The 21,247-nt window shown below is 42.3% G+C and overlaps 1 protein-coding gene across 1 annotated transcript; it reads right to left on the bottom strand.

Moving 5' to 3' along the window:
- Positions 1 to 337: 337 nt before the first annotated feature.
- On the bottom strand, positions 338 to 21,238 carry LOC138739153 (uncharacterized). Its single transcript, XM_069890671.1, has 7 exons — positions 20,729 to 21,238; positions 11,638 to 11,695; positions 11,437 to 11,524; positions 7,097 to 9,134; positions 5,855 to 5,912; positions 5,654 to 5,741; positions 338 to 1,896 (listed from the first exon to the last, which is right to left on the bottom strand). The coding sequence occupies exons 1-7, from the start codon at positions 21,020 to 21,022 to the stop codon at positions 1,260 to 1,262; spliced, it is 3,261 nt and encodes a 1,086-aa protein (XP_069746772.1). The 5' UTR covers positions 21,023 to 21,238; the 3' UTR covers positions 338 to 1,259.
- Positions 21,239 to 21,247: the final 9 nt, after the last annotated feature.

Below are 21,247 nucleotides of genomic sequence, written 5' to 3'. Positions count from 1 at the left end.
CACGGACCAGGGTTGGAGTCCTGCACTGTCTGTAAGGAGCTTGTATGTTCTCCCCATGTTTCTGTGTTTTCCCTGGGGCTCCAGTATCCTCCCTCCATTCGAAACGTACTGGGTGTAGGTTAATTATGTGTAAGTTGGGCTGCTCAGACTTGTGGGGCTGAAATGGCCTGTTACCATGCTGGATATCTCAATTTAATTTAAAAAAAAAATACTGACAGTAAATCTGAATCTGAAATTAGTTATCTATTTAAATTAGCAAATGTTCTATTGCTGAACTTAAAAATTGCGCACTGACCTCTTTCCAAATGAGTATGCAATTAATTACAGTCATCAAAGATTATTAACTTTGCTATAATGATGTTTATTTTAAGAATTTAAATAGTTAAAGAAATGTAACCATCTCACATCAGCAGGAATAAAAGAAACTGCTTCATCAGAGTCTTGTCGGGTGACTATGTCTTCAGTTATCCGGAGTGAATATCATTCAGAATACCTCCTCCTGTTCGTACCATTCACAATACCTCCTCCGTCGGTAGGGCTGTGCTCAACATATTTCCATAGGTATATTTTCTATTTTAACTCCATTTGTTTTGATTGCTGGAGAGACAGGTGGTGCTATAGGAATCGTTAATGCAACTGATTCTTGGAAAGGCGTTGTTATTCCCCAGAGGTGAGTAATGTATTTGTGGTTTAAGTTCAGCTCCAGACTAGCAACAACCTCCTGATCAATTAAAGGTATGTATGATGATCTTGGTCTTTTAAATCCTTTGCCTGGTGCAATTGGCTTCAGAAATGGTATTTTTTGAAGTGATATTTCTGAATTTGGAAAATAGGCCATCTGTTTTATTAAACCGAATTCAAGCCTATCCTTCCATTCTGCCTGGTGTTCAGCAGGAAGATCCCTCTCTCACACATATTCAGGTTTTGGGAGACCAATACATTGTTTTTTTGGTTTTGATTGTAAAGGTGTATTGATAGGAATAGCTATCTCATTTCTTTTCATCATTTTGACGGTAGGGAAAGTGACATTATCCATTGAATAATTAATGCCATCTTAGTGCAGGTTTCATCACCTGGCTTTCAAGTAACATTGGAAAACATGGGGTAGGTTGACAAACCACATCTTTATCAGTTTTACCTTGATTTTTTTTGGCAGTTTTAAACTTCTTAGCAGCCATTGGCATAACATTTTGAAACATTTTTCTGCATTGCAGTTCGTCAAATGTTTTAAGATTTTCTTGTGTCAATAAGGCACATTTCTAAACAAGTGGATCTGAGGAAGAATTGGTATTTTTCACCCTTGCACATTCTTCCTCCAAGTTGTAGATATCACCTGGAGGAAGTTCAGTAGAAAATACTATTTCTGAATCTGATAACTGAATGGTTTCATTTGTCTTGAAGTATGAAGATGGCACTGAATATTTCTCAGAATTATGGCTACCATATCTAGTTGGTTTCCATGTGGAACCTCTTCCTGATGAATCTTTATTTTTGTCCAAGGACTTATTATTAACAAAGCACATTTCATCAGGAGCTGTCTGTGAAACACTAGAAGTTCCCCAAATTTCGTCAGAAGAAAATTGTTGAGATGTATTTGTTCCAACTGACGTGTACCTACTGAGTGAATCCTGCCTTGAGAATGATTGTTCAGAAGCAATACTGAGTGTCCAACTACTTTCAAAAGTATTATCTTGGGAAGTGTGAGAAGAAGTTGATCTGGACTTTTCATCACTTAATTTTTCAGATGTGACTGTTTTCTCACAGCAATCGCAACCTGCATAATCCTCAAAGTTTATTTGAAAGGAAGTTTCTTTGATTGCTTCGTTTTCATTCAGATCATCTTTGGCTTCTTCAAACTTTAATTCAGTAGATGTCTGGGTTGCATCAAGGTGTTTTCTATTTGCAACATAGAGAAATCAATACACAAGAATTAATTCTGCTCCTTTCAATACACATTAAAACAACATACTTACTTCCATACCATAAATTTTTAAATTGTCATTTTGTAACTGGCAGTCTACTGGTGGGTGAACCTATCAGTGCCTGCTCAATATCACGAGCATGAGTCAAACCAGACTGATGCTGCACTTCATTAAACTTGACAATCTAGCTAGGCATTTCCACTGTTGGTATACAACTGCGCTTTGGCAAATACTAGAGCGCATCGGATGTCCCCCAAAGTTCCTCAACATGATTATCCAACTGCACGAAAACCAACAAGGTCGGGTCAGATACAGCAATGAGCTCTCTGAACCCTTCTCCATTAACAATGGCGTGAAGCAAGGCTGTGTTCTCGCACCAACCCTCTTTTCAATCTTCTTCAGCATGATGCTGAACCAAGCCATGAAAGACCCCAACAATGAAGACGCTGTTTACATCCGGTACCGCACGGATGGCAGTCTCTTCAATCTGAGGCGCCTGCAAGCTCACACCAAGACACAAGAGAAACTTGTCCGTGAACTACTCTTTGCAGATGATGCCGCTTTAGTTGCCCATTCAGAGCCAGCTCTTCAGCGCTTGACGTCCTGCTTTGCGGAAACTGCCAAAATGTTTGGCCTGGAAGTCAGCCTGAAGAAAACTGAGGTCCTCCATCAGCCAGCTCCCCACCATGACTACCAGCCCCCCCACATCTCCATCGGGCACACAAAACTCAAAACGGTCAACCAGTTTACCTATCTCGGCTGCACCATTTCATCAGATGCAAGGATCGACAATGAGATAGACAACAGACTCGCCAAGGCAAATAGCGCCTTTGGAAGACTACACAAAAGAGTCTGGAAAAACAACCAACTGAAAAACCTCACAAAGATAAGCGTATACAGAGCCGTTGTCATACCCACACTCCTGTTCGGCTCCGAATCATGGGTCCTCTACCGGCACCACCTACGGCTCCTAGAACGCTTCCATCAGCGTTGTCTCCGCTCCATCCTCAACATCCATTGGAGCGCTCACACCCCTAACGTCGAGGTACTCGAGATGGCAGAGGTCGACAGCATCGAGTCCACGCTGCTGAAGATCCAGCTGCGCTGGATGGGTCACGTCTCCAGAATGGAGGACCATCGCCTTCCCAAGATCGTATTATATGGCGAGCTCTCCACTGGCCACCGTGACAGAGGTGCACCAAAGAAAAGGTACAAGGACTGCCTAAAGAAATCTCTTGGTGCCTGCCACATTGACCACCGCCAGTGGGCTGATAACGCCTCAAACCGTGCATCTTGGCGCCTCACAGTTTGGCGGGCAGCAGCCTCCTTTGAAGAAGACCGCAGAGCCCACCTCACTGACAAAAGGCAAAGGAGGAAAAACCCAACACCCAACCCCAACCAACCAATTTTCCCTTGCAACCGCTGCCATCGTGTCTGCCTGTCCCGCATCGGACTGGTCAGCCACAAACGAGCCTGCAGCTGACGTGGACTTTTTACCCCCTCCATAAATCTTCGTCCGCGAAGCCAAGCCAAAGTACATACAACTGCATATTTAGCGGCTCAGAAATCATGTTGCGCCAGTATATACAAGCTTACTGCTAGCTTAATGCTAGCTTATCTTTTCACTAATCAGGAATCTGATATTCAAGTTTAATTTTGATTTCATAAAATTAAATTTGAAAAGAGTGCCCAGTTGCTGCAATATGAAACTGGACAGGTTAGTGCCTGTTGCACGACATGCTAATTCTCAGACATCAGACCTGCACTGTGAAAACTGAACACTTGAAAACATACAAGACATGTGTATGGGCAAGCTGCTACACTAATGGAAAGAATAGTGAGAAGGGACAATTATTTCAAGCACCATCACAGGAAACCAACAAGGCATGACAGCAACCTACTGGTAAATTATTCTTAATTTGATGTCTGCATGGGTGTTGGGCATGGAATTGAAATTGTTGGCCACTGGGAAGTCCCAGATATTGCAGCTGATAGAGCGAATGAGCACAACAGAATGGTCTTTCAGTTTGCGTACAGTCCAGGTGGAAGCCACTGCAGGAGCGTTGATCATAGATAGCCCCTGCAGATTCACAAGTGAAGGGTTGCTTCACTCACAAGGACTATTTGTGGCACTGAATGGTCTTGACGGAGATGTGGTGTGTGTAGCATTTTCTGCAGTCACACGGGTAGATAGCAAGGGGCAATCAGTAGGAACAGAAGAGTGGACAAGGGAGTCATAGATGGAGCAGTCCCTGTGGAAGGCAGGAAGGGGAAGATGTGTCTAGGTGGTAGGATCACGTTGTTGATGGCAGAAATTGCGGAGGATAATATGTTGAATATGGAGACAGGTGGGGTGATAGACAATAAAAGGGGAATTCTGCCCTTGGTGCACCTGGGGGTGGAGGGGGCCAGGGCAGACGTTTGTGAAATTGTGGATATGTGGATGTGCTGAATTGATAGTGGTAGAGGAAAAGCCACATATTTTGAAGAAGGCGGACACATCAGATGATGTGGAATGGAAGAGCCAGATCATTGTCCAGTTACGTATCCTGTCTCTTATCCTTTTGTGGCTTCATCATTTACTTTCCTACCATCAGAATTATATCACCAAATTTAGCATCCATACCTTTTAGCCCCTTCAGTTGACTTATTTGCTTGTGGAGGGTTGAGAGACTAGTACTGATCCCATGGTACAGCACTTTATGCATTTTAACAACCATGAAAGGATGTATTTATGCCCTGTGTCTGTTCCTGTTAGTTAGACACACTTCTATTCTTGTCAATATACTTTGGATGTGGAAATCAAAATGGAGTACATTTATTGGCTCCTTTCTCTGCAATATATGTTACTTGGAAGAACTCCAATAAGATGATCAGATGGGTTTTCCTTTTTCACAATAGAAAACAAAATGCTGGAGGAACTCAATGTTTGAGCAGCATTTGTGAGAAGAGAGAAACAGATCAGGTTGTGAACCTGCATCAAGACTGACAGTGAAGTGATAATAGCTAGTATTAAGAGGAGTGAAGAAAGATGAATCAAGGGCTAGTAGGGGAGGTAGCCTAAGAGTGATGAGGATAGGACAGGGGGTCTTAGCATTAGAAGCAAGCAGGTAGGTAGAAACAGATGGGATAAAAAGGGCAGGTGTGACCAGATGATTAGAAGTGAGGTATGAAGTTGGAGAACCTGCTCCTCTCTCCACCCATCTCTTTTTTTCTCTTTCCCTTTTTCATTCTCCGTTTCTCTGCCACCAATTACTCACCTGCCTCTGTTAACTTACTCCAAACTGCTCACTTTCCTGCCTCCATTTTTCCCATTCATCAAAAACTTACTGCCCATGTCTCATCCATTCTCTTTTTTTTTAATAAGTTCCCTCTCAACATTCAATCATAATGGAGGACAGTCTCAGCTCAAAATGCCAGCTCTCCATTTCCCTCAACAGATTCTGCTTGACTTTCTTAAGCACCTTAAAAATGACAAATAAATGGCAACCATGCCAGGAAGTTTATTTGTAGCACTTTTACAATCAAACATTTCTTGGACTACTCAGCGTACAACAAAAGTACTACTCAGACACGGCTGACCAATTAAGTCCAGTTTTAACTCGGCCATAATATTTGATGAAAGCTATCAAAACTTATAACAAATATAATTTCAGTACGATGCCTAATTTTACCATATGTATGACAATTTGTTACTGATATTTTTCTAATTAAAAAAAATGAACACTCACTTTGTGCAATAAAAACCCTCTTGACTTTTGTGTAGAGGCACACAACGATTTTCCATTTCTTCCCCTTCTTCATTTGTATTTGTTAATTCTTAAGCAAAGTACATAGAGAAATATCAGTTGGAAATGTGTCAGATATGTTTTTATACACTAAATTTGGCTGAACATCATGTTGGTCATATATTTTATTAATTCCAAGATTACCATTCAGTTTCCAATGACTTTGAGTCTTCTTTGACTTCTTTCCTTGACACAAACCGCACTAGGAATAAACAAATATTTGGTTTTAAACAATCCGTAATTCAGCAACTGTGTGTGCTTTCAAGGGAAAGCATCATCATACTCTTTAAATACAAATCACACACTTTGTTGCTACTCACCCCATTTTAAATAACAAAATCACCCAATCACAATATTCTATTTCAAGATGCACTGAATATTTCTACAGTAGGCAGGTCTATTGACAAAAGACAATTCTATAAATGTCAAAAATCTTTGTAATGCTAGTAACATCTGAACTTAAGCAATATTGTCTAGAAATCCCCTGAAACATTATCCAAGAATTTAGTTGTGTATGCAGTTTGATGTCTTAATTCTATAGCTATTCAGACACATTATCCGTGATGTCCACCTCCTTCAAAAATGTGGCTCCCTCTCTACTACCATCAACTTAGCCCTCTCCTGCCTATCCTCTTTTACCCACACATCTGCACTGGCTCCCTCCATCCTCACGTGCAACAAGGGGAGGAATTCCCCTTCTCCTAACCTACTACCCTACCTGTCACTGCATCCCATGTATTGTCCTCAGCCATTCTGTAACATACAATGCGATCTCACTACCAGACACATCTTCTTCCCTCTCCCCTTTCCACTGGGACCACTCCTTCCCTTCCCACCAATCACCTCTGTGACTGTAGAGTACACACCTCCTTCAACACCATTTGGGGCCCTAAAGCATACCTTCCAAGTGAAGTAACATTGGGAGCGTGCTTCATGGAGCACCTTGGCTCTGTCTGCCACAATAGCAAGGATTTCCCAGATACAACTCATTTCACTACCCCACCCCATTCGCATGCCAACATGTCTGTCTGCGGTCTCCTGCATGCCAGACTGAAACCACCCGGAAAAATGGAGGAATACTTCCTATTCCACCTGTGTACCCTCCAACTGGATGGCATTTACATTGACTCCTCTAGTTTCCGTTAACCCCTCCTCCTTACTTTTATCTGTATTTTTCCTTTCCTTTAGTTGTCCATTCACAGAGCCACCTCTTCCCCAAATCAATTCCCACCTTTTATGTTCTCCTATCTATATCCAGTTATCGTCGTTTGTCGGTTGGGCTGTGCACCTCCCCCTACTCCTTCTTTCCTTCTCCCTTGCCTTACCTGCTTATTATTCAAACCTCGAAGAGGGCTCAGGCCCACAATATTGGTCACGTATCTTTACCTGCCCTGGATGGTGAGAGACGTGATGAATTCCTGCAGCCTGGACATGTTTTGCCACGTTTAAATCCTTCTTGCCTTTAGCTCCTTCTTTAGGACAGGCAGAAGGTTGTTGCATGCAATTAACATTGCTGCTTTCACCAAAATCTCTGCAAATTGCGTTGGTCCTTGATTTGTGGTCAGCAGCTTCAATTATATCAATATTGCTTAATGTACGTCCTTCGCCAGTCCTTGGGAGTTGCATGTTTTTTTTCCTTGATGGAGCAGGGGATGCAAAACTATTGATGGAGCAAGGGGTATACACCTCATGGTCCTCTTTTGCGTTGATACTTTTGCCCACAGAACGAGGCATGGTGTACATAGGTGTTGGGTTGCTTTGTGAGTCATCTTTCATTTGAGGAGCATCAGGTATAAAATTATGTATTGAATACTGTATCTCCTTTGGAAGACATTCTTTGCAATTTATACCCCTTTCCTTCACATTCTGATTCAGTAATTGTTGTTCTATAGTAATGAAGGACAGCTTTTCGTGGGGAACATGTATGCCAAAACGAGAGTTTAGCTGGGATGCAATTAATTTTCTTGATTGTACATCTCTGCAGATATGCTCAAATTTTTTCTGTAAAATGTGAAATTCCGGTCTCTTTTTAATTTCACTGTCACTAAAACTTATTTCCATAGGTATATTTTCTATTTTAACTCCATTTGTTTTGATTGCTGGAGAGACAGGTGGTGCTATAGGAATCATTAATGCAACTGATTCTTGGAAAGGCGTTGTTATTCCCCAGAGGTGAGTAATGTATTTGTGCTTTAAGTTCAGCTCCAGGCTCGCAACAACCACCTGATCAATAAAAGATATGTATGATGATTTTGGTCTTTTAAATCCTTTGCCTGGTGGAATTGGCTTCAGAAATGGTATTTGTTGAAGTGATATTTCTGAATTTGGAAAATAGGCCATCTGTTTTATTAAACCGAATTCAAGCCTATCCTTCCATTCTGCCTGCTGGTGTTCAGCAGGAAGATCCACCTTTCCCACATATTCAGGTTTTGGGAGTCCAATACATTGTTTTTTTGGTTTTGATTGTAAAGGTGTATTGATAGGAAGAGCTACCTCATTTCTTTCCAACATTTCTGACGGAAGAGGAAGTGACATTATCCACTGAATAATTGATGCCTTCTTAGCAACATTCAGCCCAAGTTTCATCATCTGGCTTTCATGTAACATTGGAAAACATGGAGTAGGTTGATAAACCACATCTTTGTCAGTTTTACCCTGATATTTTTTGGCAGTTTTAAACTTCTTAGCAGCCATTGGCATAACATTTTGAAACATTTTTCTGCATTGCAGTTCGTCAAATGTTTTAAGATTTTCTTGTGTCAATAAGGCACATTTCTGAACAAGTGGATCTGAGCAAGAATTGGTATTTTTCACCTTTGCACATTCTTCCTCCAAGTTATAGATATCATCTGGAGGAAGTTCAGTAGAAAATGCTATTTCTGAATCTGATAACTGAATGGTTTCATTTCTCTTGAAATTTGAAGATGGTACTGAATATTTCTCAGAATTATGGCTACCATATCTAGTTGGTTTCCATGTGGAACCTCTTCCTGATGAATCTGTATTTTTGTCCAAGGACTTATTATTAACAAAACACATTTCATCGGGAGCTGTCTGTGAAACACTAGAAGATCCCCAAATTTCGTCAGAACAAAATTGTTGAGATGTATTTGTTCCAACTAAAGTGTACTTACTGAGCGAATACTGCCTTGAGAATGATTGTTCAGAAGCAATACTGAGTGACCAACTACTTTCAAAAGTATTATCTTGGGAAGTGTGAGAAGAAGTTGATCTGGACTTTTCATCACTTAATTTTTCAGATGTGACTGTTTTCTCACAGCAATCGCAACCTAGATAATCCTCAAATGTTACTTCAAAGGACGTTTCAACGATTGCTTTGTTTTCAGTCAGATCATCTTTCGCTGCTTCAAACGTTAATTCATTAGATGTTTGGGTTGAATCAAGGAGTTTTCTATTTGCAACGCTGAGAAACAAATACACAAGAATTAATTCTGCTCCTTTTAATACACATTAAAACAACATACTTACTTCCATACCATAAATGTTCAGATCGCCATTTAGTAACTGGCAGTCTTCAAGTGGGTGAACTAATAAACAGTGCCTGCTCAATATCACGAGCATGAGTCAAACCAGACTGATGCTGCACTTCATTTAATTTGACAATCTAGCTAGGCATTTCCACTGTTGGTATACAACTGCATATTTTGCGGCTCAGAAATCATGTGGTTCCAGCATATACAAGCTTACTGCTAGCTTAATGCTAGCTTATCTTTTCACTGATCAGTAGTCTGATATTCAAGTTTAATTTTAATTTCATAAAATTAAAATTTAAAAGAGTGCCCAGTTGCTGCAATATGAAACTGGACAGGTTAGTGCCTGTTGCACGACATGCTAATTCTCAGACATCAGTCCTGCACTGTGAAAACTGAACTCTTGAAAACATACAAGACATGTGTATGGGCAAGCTGCTAGATTAATGTGAAGAATAGTGAGGAGGGACAATTATTTCAAGCACCATGACAGGAACCCAACAAGGTATGACAGCAACCTACCGGTAAATTATTCTTAATTTGATGTCAGCGTGGGGATGGGGCATGGAATTGAAATTGTTGGCCACTGGGAGGTCGCAGATATTGCAGCTGACAGAGTAAATGAGCACAACAGAATGGTCTTTCAGTTTGCGTACAGTCCAGAAGAGGAGGCCACAGCAGGAGCGTTGATCATAGATAGCCCCTGCAGATTCACAAGTGAAGGGTTGCTTCACTCGCAAGGACTATTTGTGGCCCTGAATTGTCTTGACGGAGGTGTGGGCGAGTGTAGCATTTTCTGCGGTGATACGGGTAGATACCAAGGGGCAATCAGTAGAAACAATGAGTCGACAAGGGAGTCATAGACGGAGCAGTCCCTGCGGAAGACAGGAAGGGGAAGATGTGTCTAGGTGGTAGGATCATGTTGTTGATGGCAGAAATTGCAGAGGATAATATGTTGAATATGGAGACAGGTGGGGTGATAGACAATAAAAGGGGAATTCTGCCCTTGGTGCACCTAGGGGTGGAAGGGACCAGGGCAGACGTTCGTGAAATCGAGGATATGTAAAATGTGGCTTCATCACTTACTTCCCTACCATCAGAATGATATCACCAAATTTAGCAACCATACCTTTTAGACCCTTCAGTCGACTTATTTGCATGTGGAAGGTTGAGAGACTAGTACTGATCCCATGGTATAGCAATTTATGCATTTTAACAACCATGAAAAGATGTATTTATGCCCTGTGTCTGTTCCTGTTAGATACACTTCTATTCTTGTCAATATACTTTGGATGTGGAAATCAAAATGGAGTACATTTATTGTCTCCTTTCTCTGCAATATATGTTACTTAGAAGAACTCCAATAAGATGTTCAGATGGGTTTAGCTTTTTCACAATAGAAAACAAAATGCTGGAGGAACTCAATGTTTGAGCAGCATTTGTGAGAAGAAAGAAACAGATCAGGTTGTGAACCTGCATCAAGACTGACAGTGAAGTGATAATAGCTAGTATTAAGAGGAGAGGGAAAGATGAATCAAAGGCTAGTAGGTGATAGGTAGCCTAAAGAGTGATGAGGACAGGACAGGGGGTCTTGGCATTAGAAGCAAGCAGATAGGTAGAAACAGATGGGGTAAAAAGGGCGGGTGTGACCAGGTGATTAAAAGTGAGGTGTGATGTTGGAGAACCTGATCTTCTTTCCACCTATCTCTTTTTTTCTGTTTCCCTTTTTCGTTCTCTGTTTCTCTGCCACCAATTACTCCCCTGCCTCTGTTAACTTACTCCAAACTGCTCACTTTCCTGGCTCCATTTTTCCCCATTCATCAAAAACTTATTGGCCCATGTCTCATCCGTTCTCTTTTTTTTAATGAGTTCCCTCTCAACATTCAATCATAATGAAGGACTGTCTCAACTGAAAATGCCAGCTCTCCATTTCCCTCAACAGATTCTGCTTGACATTCTTAAGTACGTTAAAAATGACAAATAAATGGGAACCATGCTAGGTAGGTTATTTGTAGCACTTTTACAATCAAACATTTCTTGGACTACTCAGCGTACAACAAAAGTACTACTCAGACACGGCTGACCAATTAAGTCCAGTTTTAACTCGGCCATAATATTTGATGAAAGCTACCAAAACTTATAACAAACATAATTTCATTACGATGCCTAATTTTACCATATGTATGACAATTTTCTTACTGATATTGTTCCAATTTTAAAAAAATGAACACTCACTTTGTGCAATAAAAACCCTCTTGACCTTTGTGTAGAGGCACACAACCATTTTCCATTTCTTCCCCTTCTTCATTCGTATCTGTTAATTCTTAAGCAAAGTACACAGAGAAATATCAGTTAGAAATGTATTAGACATATTTCTCTACACTAAATTTGGTTGAACATCATGTTGGTCAGATATTTTATTGATTCCAAGATTACCATTCAGTTTCCAATGATTTTGAGTCTTCTTTGACTTCTTTCCTTGACACAAACCGCACTAGGAATAAACAAATATTTGGTTTTAAACAATCCGTAATTCAGCAACTGTGTGTGCTTTCAAGGAAAAGCATTGTCATACTCTTTAAATGATAATGTGTTGTGGGCATACAAATCACACACTTTGTTGCTTCTCACAACTTTTTAAATAACAAAATCACCAAATCAAAATCTTCTATTTCAAGATACACTGAACATTTCTACAGTAGGTGGGTCTATTGACAAAAAACCAATTTTGTAAATGTGAAAAATCTGTGTAATGCTAATAACATCTGAACTTGAGCAATATTGTCTAGAAATGCCCTGTGACATTATCCAAGAATTTAGTTGTGGATGCAGTTTAATGTCTTCATTCTGTAGCTATTCAGCCACAATATCCGAGATGTCCTCCTCCTTCAAAAATGTGGCTCCCCCTCTATTACCATCAACTCAGCCCTCTCCCACCTCTCCTATTTTACCCGCACATCTGCACTGGCTCCCTCCATCCTCACACGCAAAAAAGGCCGGAATTCCCCTTCTCCTAACCTACTACCCTACCTGTCACTGCATCCAATGTATCGTCCTCAGCCATTCTGTAACATTCAATCTTACCACCAGACACATCTTCTTCCCTCTCCCCTTTCCACTGGGACCACTCCTTCCATGATCACCCCATCACTGCTCCCTTCCCACCAATCACCTCTGTGACTGCAGAGTACACACCTCCTCCCTCACCACCTTTTGGGTCCCCAAAAAATCATTCCAAGTTGGGAGCTTGCTTCGTGGAGCACCTTGGCTCTATCTGCCACAATAGCAAGGATTTCCCAGATACAACTCATTTCAATACCCTTCCCCATTTGCATGCCAACATGTATGTCTGCGGTCTCCTGCATGCCAGACTGAAACCACCCACAAAAATGGAGGAATACTTCCTATTCCACCTGGGCACCCTCCAACTGGATGGCATTTACATTGACTTCTCTAGTTTCCGTTAACCCCTCCTCCTTACGTTTATCCCTATTTTTACTTTCCTTTGGTTCTCCATTCACAGAGCTACCTCTTCCCCAAAAACTTTCATGTTCTCCTATCTATATCCAGTTATCGTCGTTTGTCGGTTGGGCTGTGAACCTCCCCCTGCTCCTTCTTTCCTTCTCCCTTGCCTTACCTGCTTATTATTCAAACCTCGAAGAGGGCTCAGGCCCACAATATTGGTCACGTATCTTTAGCTGCCCTGGATGGTGAGAGACGTGATGTATTCCTGCAGCATGGACATGTTTTGCCACGTTTAAATCCTTCTTGCCTTTAGCTCCTTCTTTAGGACAGGCAGAAGGTTGTTGCATGCAATTAACATTGCTGCTTTCACCAAAATCTCTGCAACTTGCGTTGGTCCTTGATTTGTGGTCAGCAGCTTCAATTATATCAATATTGCTTAATGTATGTCTTTCGCCAGTCCTTGGGAGTTGCATGTTTTTTATCCTTGATGGAGCAGGGGATGCAAAACTATTGATGGAGCAAGGGGTATGCACCTCATGGTCCTCTTTTGCGTTGATACTTTTGCCCGCAGAAGGAGGCATGGTGTACATAGGTGTTGGGTTGCTTTGTGAGTCGTCTTTCATTTGAGGAGCATCAGGTATAAAATGCTGTATTGAATACTGTACTGCTTTTGGAAGACATTCTTTGCAATTTATACCCCTTTCCTTCACATTCTGATTCAGTAATTGTTGTTCTGTAGTAATGGATAGCTTTTCATGGGGAACATGTACGCCAAAACAAGGTTTTACCTGGGATGCAATTAATTTTCTTGATCGTACATCTCTGCAGATATGCTCAAATCTTTTCTGTAAAATGTGAAATTCCGGTCTCTTTTTAATTTCACTGTCACTAAAACTTGTTTCCATAGGTATATTTTCTATTTTAACTCCATTTGTTTTGATTGCTGGAGAGACAGGTGGTGCTATAGGAATCATTAATGCAAGTGATTCTTGGAAAGGCGTTGTTGTTCCCCAAAGGTGAGTGATGTATTTGTGCTTCAAGTTCAGCTCCAGGCTAGTAGCAACCACCTGATCAATAAAAGGTATGTATGATGATCTTAGTCTTTTAAATCCTTTGCCTGGTACAATTGGCTTCAGAAATGGTATTTTTTGAAGTGATATTTCTGAATTTGAAGAATAGGCCATCTGTTTTATTAAACCGAATTCAAGCCTATCCTTCCATTCTGCCTGCTGGTGTTCAGCAGGAAGATCCCCCTTTCCCACATATTCAGGTTTTGGGAGTCCAAAACATTGATTTTTTGGTTTTGATGGCAGTTTTGATTGTAAAGGTGTATTGATAGGAAGAGCTACCTCATTTCTTTCCAACATTTCTGACGGTAGAGGAAGTGACATTATCCACTGAATAATTGATGCCTTCTTAGCAACATTCAGCCCAAGTTTCATCATCTGGCTTTTATGTAACATTGGAAAACATGCAGTAGGTTGATAAACCACATCTTTGTCAGTTTTACCCTGATATTTTTTGGCAGTTTTAAACTTCTTAGCAGCCATTGGCATAACATTTTGAAACATTTTTCTGCATTGCAGTTCGTCAAATGTTTTAAGATTTTCTTGTGTCAATAAGGCACATTTCTGAACAAGTGGATCTGAGGAAGAATTGGTATTTTTCACCTTTGCACATTCTTCCTCCAAATTGTAGATATCACCTGGAGGAAGTTCAGTAGAAAATGCTAATTCTGAATCCGATAACTGAATGGTTTCATTTGTCTTGAAGTATGAAGATGTCACTGAATTTGTTAATTCTTAAGGAAAGTACAGAGAGAAATATCGGTTAGAAATGTGTCAGATATATTTCTATACACTAAATTTGGCTGAACATCATGTTGGTCAGATATTTTATTAATTCCAAGATTACCATTCAGTTTCCAATGACTTTGAGTCTTCTTTGACTTCTTTCCTTGACACAAACCGAACTAGGAATAAACAAATATTTGGTTTTAAACAATCCGTAATTCAGCAAATGTGTGTGTTTTCAAGGGAAAGCATCGTCATACTCTTTAAATGATAATGTGATGTGTACATACAAATCACACACTTTGTTGCCTCTCACCCCATTTTAAAGAACAAAATCACCAAATCACAATATTCTATTTCAAGATGCACTGAATATTTCTACAGTAGGCGGGTCTATTGACAAAAGACAATTCTGTAAATGTCAAAAATCTTTGTGATGCTAGTAACATCTGAACTTGAGCAATATTGTCCAAAAATACCCTGTGACATTATCCAAGAAATTAGTTGTGGATGCACTTTGATGTTTTCATTCTGTAGCTATTCATCTTTAGTTTTACTCTGAGCTATTGTGTAATAATAAAATACAAAAATTGTCTCCTGGTGAGCCCTTGAAGAACTTGAAATTCTAGACCAGGTACAAGATGTATGAAGTAGTATCTGATCAGAATCCGAATTCATGCCTTTCTTAAAAAAATGTACTTATTCCACATGACAATTAAGCTCCAAATGAAATTTCATATGTAATAAATTCACCTGATCATTTAAATAACTCATTCCTCTGAAATTAGATTTTGTCTGCTTTGCTCTGTCAGATTTTATTTTGTAGTTAAGAAAGGCTTCAAATTTTCCACTTTTGTGAGAAAAATGTTTTTTCTCAACCTGTGAAAAGAAGTACCAATCCATCTCTGCTAACAATTCATCTGTGCTAACTGAGGAAACAAGACTCCCTCAAAAGGAAATGGAAGCTATGGTCAAGCGATGCATCTCCCCTTAACAAATAATAATCAATGGTTTGGAAGGGAAGAAGAACCCTAAAGTGATCCTTCAAAGCTACGTGTTACTCGAAAGAAGACACACATACTTAGTGTCGTCAGATTAAGCTCTGAGTTTTATTAGGGCCCAGGCTTGACTTTTATAGTTGCACTGCTCCCACCGTGGCCCCGCTTGGCTGTCGTCACAACATGCACAATCAGTGTGGGTTTTCCGTCTGCGGGTAGTTTCCTGCATATCAATGCCCTTCTTCCCTTTGCGCTGGCCTTTGTTGGCTGTGCAGCAAGGTCAGTGCCATTTTGGGGTCACTGGCCTTTAAGCTGCACTTGCCGTTCAACCAGTGGTTCATTTGTTGGGGCCAGTGTTGCTGTGTGGGCTGCTGGGCTTTGGTTGCACTGGCTGCCGCAGCAGGCCGCCACATGACCCCCCCAAAAATAAACTGCAGATATTGTCCTTGTTATTCTCTTTGGTGCCCGGAGGCCTGCCTCTTCGGTGTGGTGCTGGCTGGTGTCTTGACTGGGTGCATCCAATCCAGGTGTGCCAGCTTCAGATTGTCTGTGGTGAAGACTCTGACCTTCATATGGCCTCTGAAGCGGTGGATGACCTGGCCCCCTGCGAATGAAAACGTGCGCACAGTCCTGCAGGTTTTTGAGGATGTTGGTCCTCACGTGTCCATACCTGGAAGGTGGAATCAGGGCCAGGTTGCCAACTCCTTCCCCTAGCCTGCTGAAGAAAGCTGCCGAGTCATCCTGCTGTCCGCCTGGGGATTCTACGAATTCTCCCAGGATCACCAGTGGTGTTCCATGGATGAGTTCGGCTGATTTTGAGGTCCTCCTTGGATGCCATGCAGATGCCCAACAATGCCCATGATAGCTTGTCTACCCATTTAGGTCCTTGGAGTTTGGTCATGAGTTGCCTGTGCAAGCACTCCTCCAACCCATTGGATTGTGGGTGGTAAGGTATAGCGAGATGCAGCTGGGCACCTCACAGGCTGATGAGGTCAGACCACAGACTGGAGGTGAACTGAGCCCCTCTATCGGATGTGAGGTGGGACGGTAACCCGAACTGTGCCACCCAAAATAAGATGAGGGCCCGGCACATGAAGTTGTGGACATGTCTGCCAATGAGATTGCTTCTGGCCACCCAGTGAAGCAGTTGACCATCGTGAACAGATAAAGGAAACCCTGGGATACCACCAAGGGTCCTATGTCCACGTGGATGTGGTTGAACATTTGTTCTGCAGGCTCAAAGTGCAGAGGTGTGGTCTTGGTGTGCTATTGTACCCTGGTTGTTTGGCTCCACGTACATGCCTTCACCCACCCGCTGACTTGTTTCCTCAATCCATGCCATATGTATTCGCTGTCCACCAGCTGGACCATGATCCTGATGGATGGGTGAGCTAGTCCATGCATGGAGTCGAAAACCTGCAGACTCCAAGCTACCGGGACAATGGGTTTGACCTAACCATTGCACAGGAGCGTGGTTTTACCTGTGTTGACTGGGATGTCTTGGAGCTGCAGTCCCGATATGGCAGGCCTGTATTGGGGCATTTCCTCATCTTTCTGCTGCATCTCCGCTATTTCCACAAAGTCCACTCCCCTTGATAGCATATGGATACTTTGCCTGGACAGTGTGCCAGCCACCATGTTCTACTTGCCAGAGATGAGCCTTACATCTGTGGTGTACTCCGAGATGCAAGAAAGGTGTGGTTGCTGGTGGGCCAACCAGAGGTCTGAGATCTTAGCCAAGGCGAAAGTCAGGGGCTTGGGATCTGTGAAAGCTATAAAGGATCTGCCATTTAGGAAGAACCTGAAGTGGTGGATGTCTAAGTACAGCGCTAATAGCTCTCTGTAGAAAGCACTGTATTTCAGTTCTGGAGGCTGCAGATGTTGCTGAAAAAAGTCAGCGGCCACCAATTTCCTTCAATTTGTTGCTCCCGAACTCAGCCGATCACCATTCCTGAGGCATCCACCATCAGGGCCGTTGGAGTGTCTGACCTGGATGTGCCAGGAGAGCGCGTCCGCCAGAGCTTCTTTGGCCTTCATGAAGGCTTCCGCTGACTCCTCGTTCCAGGTGATGTCCTTTGCCTTGCCTGCCATCTGGGCGAACATGGGCCGCATGATCCGGGTAGCTGAGCGGATGAACCTGATAAAAATTGATCATCCCCCCTTGGTCCTGCTGGGCCTAGCAAACTTTCAGATGGCCTCCACCTTGCTGGGTAGTGGTGTGGCTCCTTCTCTGGTTATGCTGTGGCCCAGGAAGTTGATGGCCTCCAATCTGAAATGGCATTTGGCTGGGTTGATTGTCAGGCAGAACTCAGTCATTCGGGTGTAGAGGTTGCAGAAGTGCACCATATGTACCTGCTGGCTTCTGTTCGCCACCAGGATGTCATCCAGGTACATGAAGGTGCCGTCCAGGTCTCGGCACACTGTATCCATAAGTCACTGGAACATCTGCGCGGCATTCTTTAGCTCCAATGGCATTCGGAGGAATTAGAAGTGGCCAAACGAGGTGATGATGGCACTTGGGGATACCATCGGGTTTACTGAGATCTGATGATATCCCTGCAGGAGTCCACCTTGGAGAAGATCCTTGCCCCGTGCAGATTAGCCACGGTCCTGGATGTGCAGCATAGGGTACCGATCAGATGCTGTGGCCTCATTGAGCCGGCCTTAGTCACTGCATGGTCTCCAGCCCCCAATTGCTTTGGGTACCATGTGCAGGGGAGAAGCCCATGGGCTGTCCGACTGCCATACAATGCCAAACTCCACCAGCTTCCTGAATTCTTCTTTCGGCAGCTGGAGCTTCTACGGAGAAAGGTGTTTTGCCCTTGCATGGAGCAACGGACCCTGTATCAGAATGTGGTGCTGTACACCATGTCAGGGTATTACCATGGTGAATTGGGGTGTGAGTACTGCAGGGAACTCAGCCAGGACCCTAGCGTACTCATTTTCCAGTCTCTGTATGGAGTCCTGGGAGCCTGGCATCTTTGAGGGGGAAGGTTTGAAAAGTCTTAGCGTGGACCAATCTCTTTCAGCAAGGCCAGTGCCATTTTGGGGTCGCTGGCCTTTAAGCTGCCCTTGTCGTTCACTGCCAGTTTGCTTGTTGGGGCCAGTGCCGCTGCGTGGGCTGCTGGGCTTTGGTTGCGCTCGCCGCCTGGAGTGCTTGCTCAATCGCTGAAGCAAAGGGCTGCCACACTTTACATTTTTCCATTCCAACATCATCACTCCCTTTGTTCCCAAGACCAATTTCTCTTCTTTTTTTCCCCCTTTCTCTTTTCTATCTCTTTCTTCCATCAGTTCTTTCTCAAACTTCCTCTCCTTTTCTTTTCAGGTCCCATCATTTGCCCTTTATCCAAACTAGCTTTATGCAAATATTGTAAATTCATGATTCCTTATTTACAAGGACTCAAATAAGTGAAGTATCAAAAACAAGCTTGAATTACTTTTCAAGTCCACAAATACAAGTTCCTGTCTGAAAGATTCCACAATTACACCAATGACATGGACAATTTCCAAAGAAATAAGCGTAGATAGTGGGTATGACATTGAACAGCATCTAATGGAACCATTTTGAAACTTAATGAGATTAATTTTAAACCATTAACCTTAATCTAATTTTAATTTGATGAGTGCTATTGGCTTGTATGCACCACAGCTGGCAAGGAACCAGAATGGGTCACGAATTCAGATTCTTCAGCTGAGTCCAGAAAAGCTAATGGGATTAATTATGTGAGCAACATACGACAGTTTTTTAAAATAGCAGTTTTGACAGAAGCAAGACTTTCTATGGTGATAGAAGGAGCTAAAAAATATCCCCTTTTGTAGATCACTGGTTCTATTGCATAACATTAGCTTACCAATGAGAAGAATGTTTACAACATGCTTTTCACCCATTTCCTAAAAGTGGACTGAAAATATGAACACAATAGCATTCTATCAAGTATATGAAAAGTGACATCAGGCTATGTTGGATATACCGATCCAACTAAAAAATATAAATATACAAACAGTAGTGATAATCCAGGAGCAATAAGCGGTAATTTCATGATTTTAACTTTTGAAGCAGTAATGTAAAGTGAAACAGACTGTGTATAATTGTTTAGTATGGACAAGGGTCTGAAATAAGGACAAAGCTGGTTGTTGAGAGAAGGATTTGGACATGATCTGATCCTTTCCCTGACCTCTCCTGCCCAATTGCCCACACATCTTCCTACTACTTAAATCTTTGTAGGAAAACATCGACAGTTTCCTTCATCCCTTTTGCTCTCTTCTTTTTCTTTCTCTTCGTTTGTATCAGATCCAGTCCGCTAAGGATTATCAGGCCTTCAATGAGATCAACCAGATTGGAAAATACGTCTCTTCCTCAATAAAGTTTCACCAGTTTCCTTACAACCAGGCACAGTTGGCATAGCAGTTAGCACAACACCTTTACAGTGCCAGCAATCGGGACTGGATCAGGATTCAAAGCCCACGCTGTCTTTAAGGACATTCTCCTCATGTCTGCGTGGGTTTTCTCTGGGGGCTCTAGTTTCGTCCCACCATTAAAAAATACCGGGTGTGTATGTTAATGGGGTGTAAACTGTGCAGCACGGACTCCTGGGCAGAAATGGCCTGTTACCATGCTGTATTTAATATCTCAATTTAAATTTTTTAATGTTGACCTCAATGAATTAGAAAATGGCAATGCATTGGTAACTCTCGAATTGAAAAGTAATTTCTGATCCACATGGTACAATCTTTGCCCTTTTGAAGGCAGTTATTATCCTCGTTTGCATTTCTCATTTGTCTCATCCTCGGCATTTATCATTTGTATTAATTATGAATTGTGAAACTGTGTCCTGTTCAGACATCAAACCCAATACATTTTAACTGAACATTCTCCCCCAATCTGGAAAAGAACATGGTCATTACTTAATCATTACCATTATTTCTGTCAGCAGCTAATTGCCCCTCTATATCCATCAGTTTTTGTTTTGTAATTTGTTTTGGAGACTTGCTATACGCACAACTGAGGCTCCAACTCAGTCATTTGGTTCCACTGTGTCAACCATTTCATTGTCACACACTATTCCAGATTCTCACAATTTCATAATGTATGATTCCACATTAATTTCGACCTTCATTGATAACACCTCTAACTCTACTCAACGTGATGATATTTGCTAACATATGCACTCTTAACTCCCGGAAAGAATCGGAAACACAGTGTCTTGCTTTCTCCACTCATCGCTCTCATTAACACCAAGTGCATGACTACGCTCATCTACAGGCACGCACCTTGTGACACACTGACTTCCCAATCGATAGGTCTGGGCTTGGTGGCGCCATCGGCCGCTTCCTCCTCACCCGGATCGCATACAGGGCGATGACTGAGAAGAGGCAAGCAGCAGCCACCGTGCTCACCGAAGCAATCGACAGATTTATCGTCCAGAGGAATGACATGAGATCATGGCAAACATCACGGAGAATCTCGTACTCTGTTTTGGGCGGCGGATGAAAGGGCCACCAGGCAGAGCGATGGTTGGGCTCAGACTGCTGTAGGCCCAAGGTCTGGACCATGTGCCCGAACATGGAGGCAGGCAGGACCGACGGCCCAACCCTGTGCCGTCACGGCACACACGAGGATCCCCGATGCGTGTGGCCGAACTATAGATTTTGAAAAATCCTAAAGAAAAGGTGGTTAATGACTAAAAATTGGCTGAAAATCTGCCAACAGTTGACAAAAAAATAGCCGACTAGTTATCCACAGGAAAACTAATGACACTGACAAGCATCCCTCAGCTGGCCCTTAGGGGT

Source organism: Narcine bancroftii, chromosome 7 (genome assembly GCF_036971445.1).
Source record: "Narcine bancroftii isolate sNarBan1 chromosome 7, sNarBan1.hap1, whole genome shotgun sequence".
In the NCBI taxonomy this organism is placed as follows: domain Eukaryota; kingdom Metazoa; phylum Chordata; class Chondrichthyes; order Torpediniformes; family Narcinidae; genus Narcine; species Narcine bancroftii.
The sequence above is the reverse complement of the archived record's forward strand: the minus strand, read 5'-3'. Positions and strand labels throughout refer to the sequence as shown.

Excerpts from the sequence above, each read along its gene's own strand:
- LOC138739153 (XM_069890671.1), bottom strand. The coding sequence starts at position 21,022 with ATGTTCGGGCACATGGTCCAGACCTTGGGCCTACAGCAGTCTGAGCCC. Across the intron at positions 11,696-20,728 it reads GGAAGTCAGTGTGTCACAAG|TGCGGTTTGTGTCAAGGAAA; the intron begins GTGCGTGCCTGT and ends GTTTATTCCTAG. Across the intron at positions 5,742-5,854 it reads AAGTCATTGGAAACTGAATG|AATTAACAAATACAAATGAA; the intron begins GTAATCTTGGAA and ends ACTTTGCTTAAG.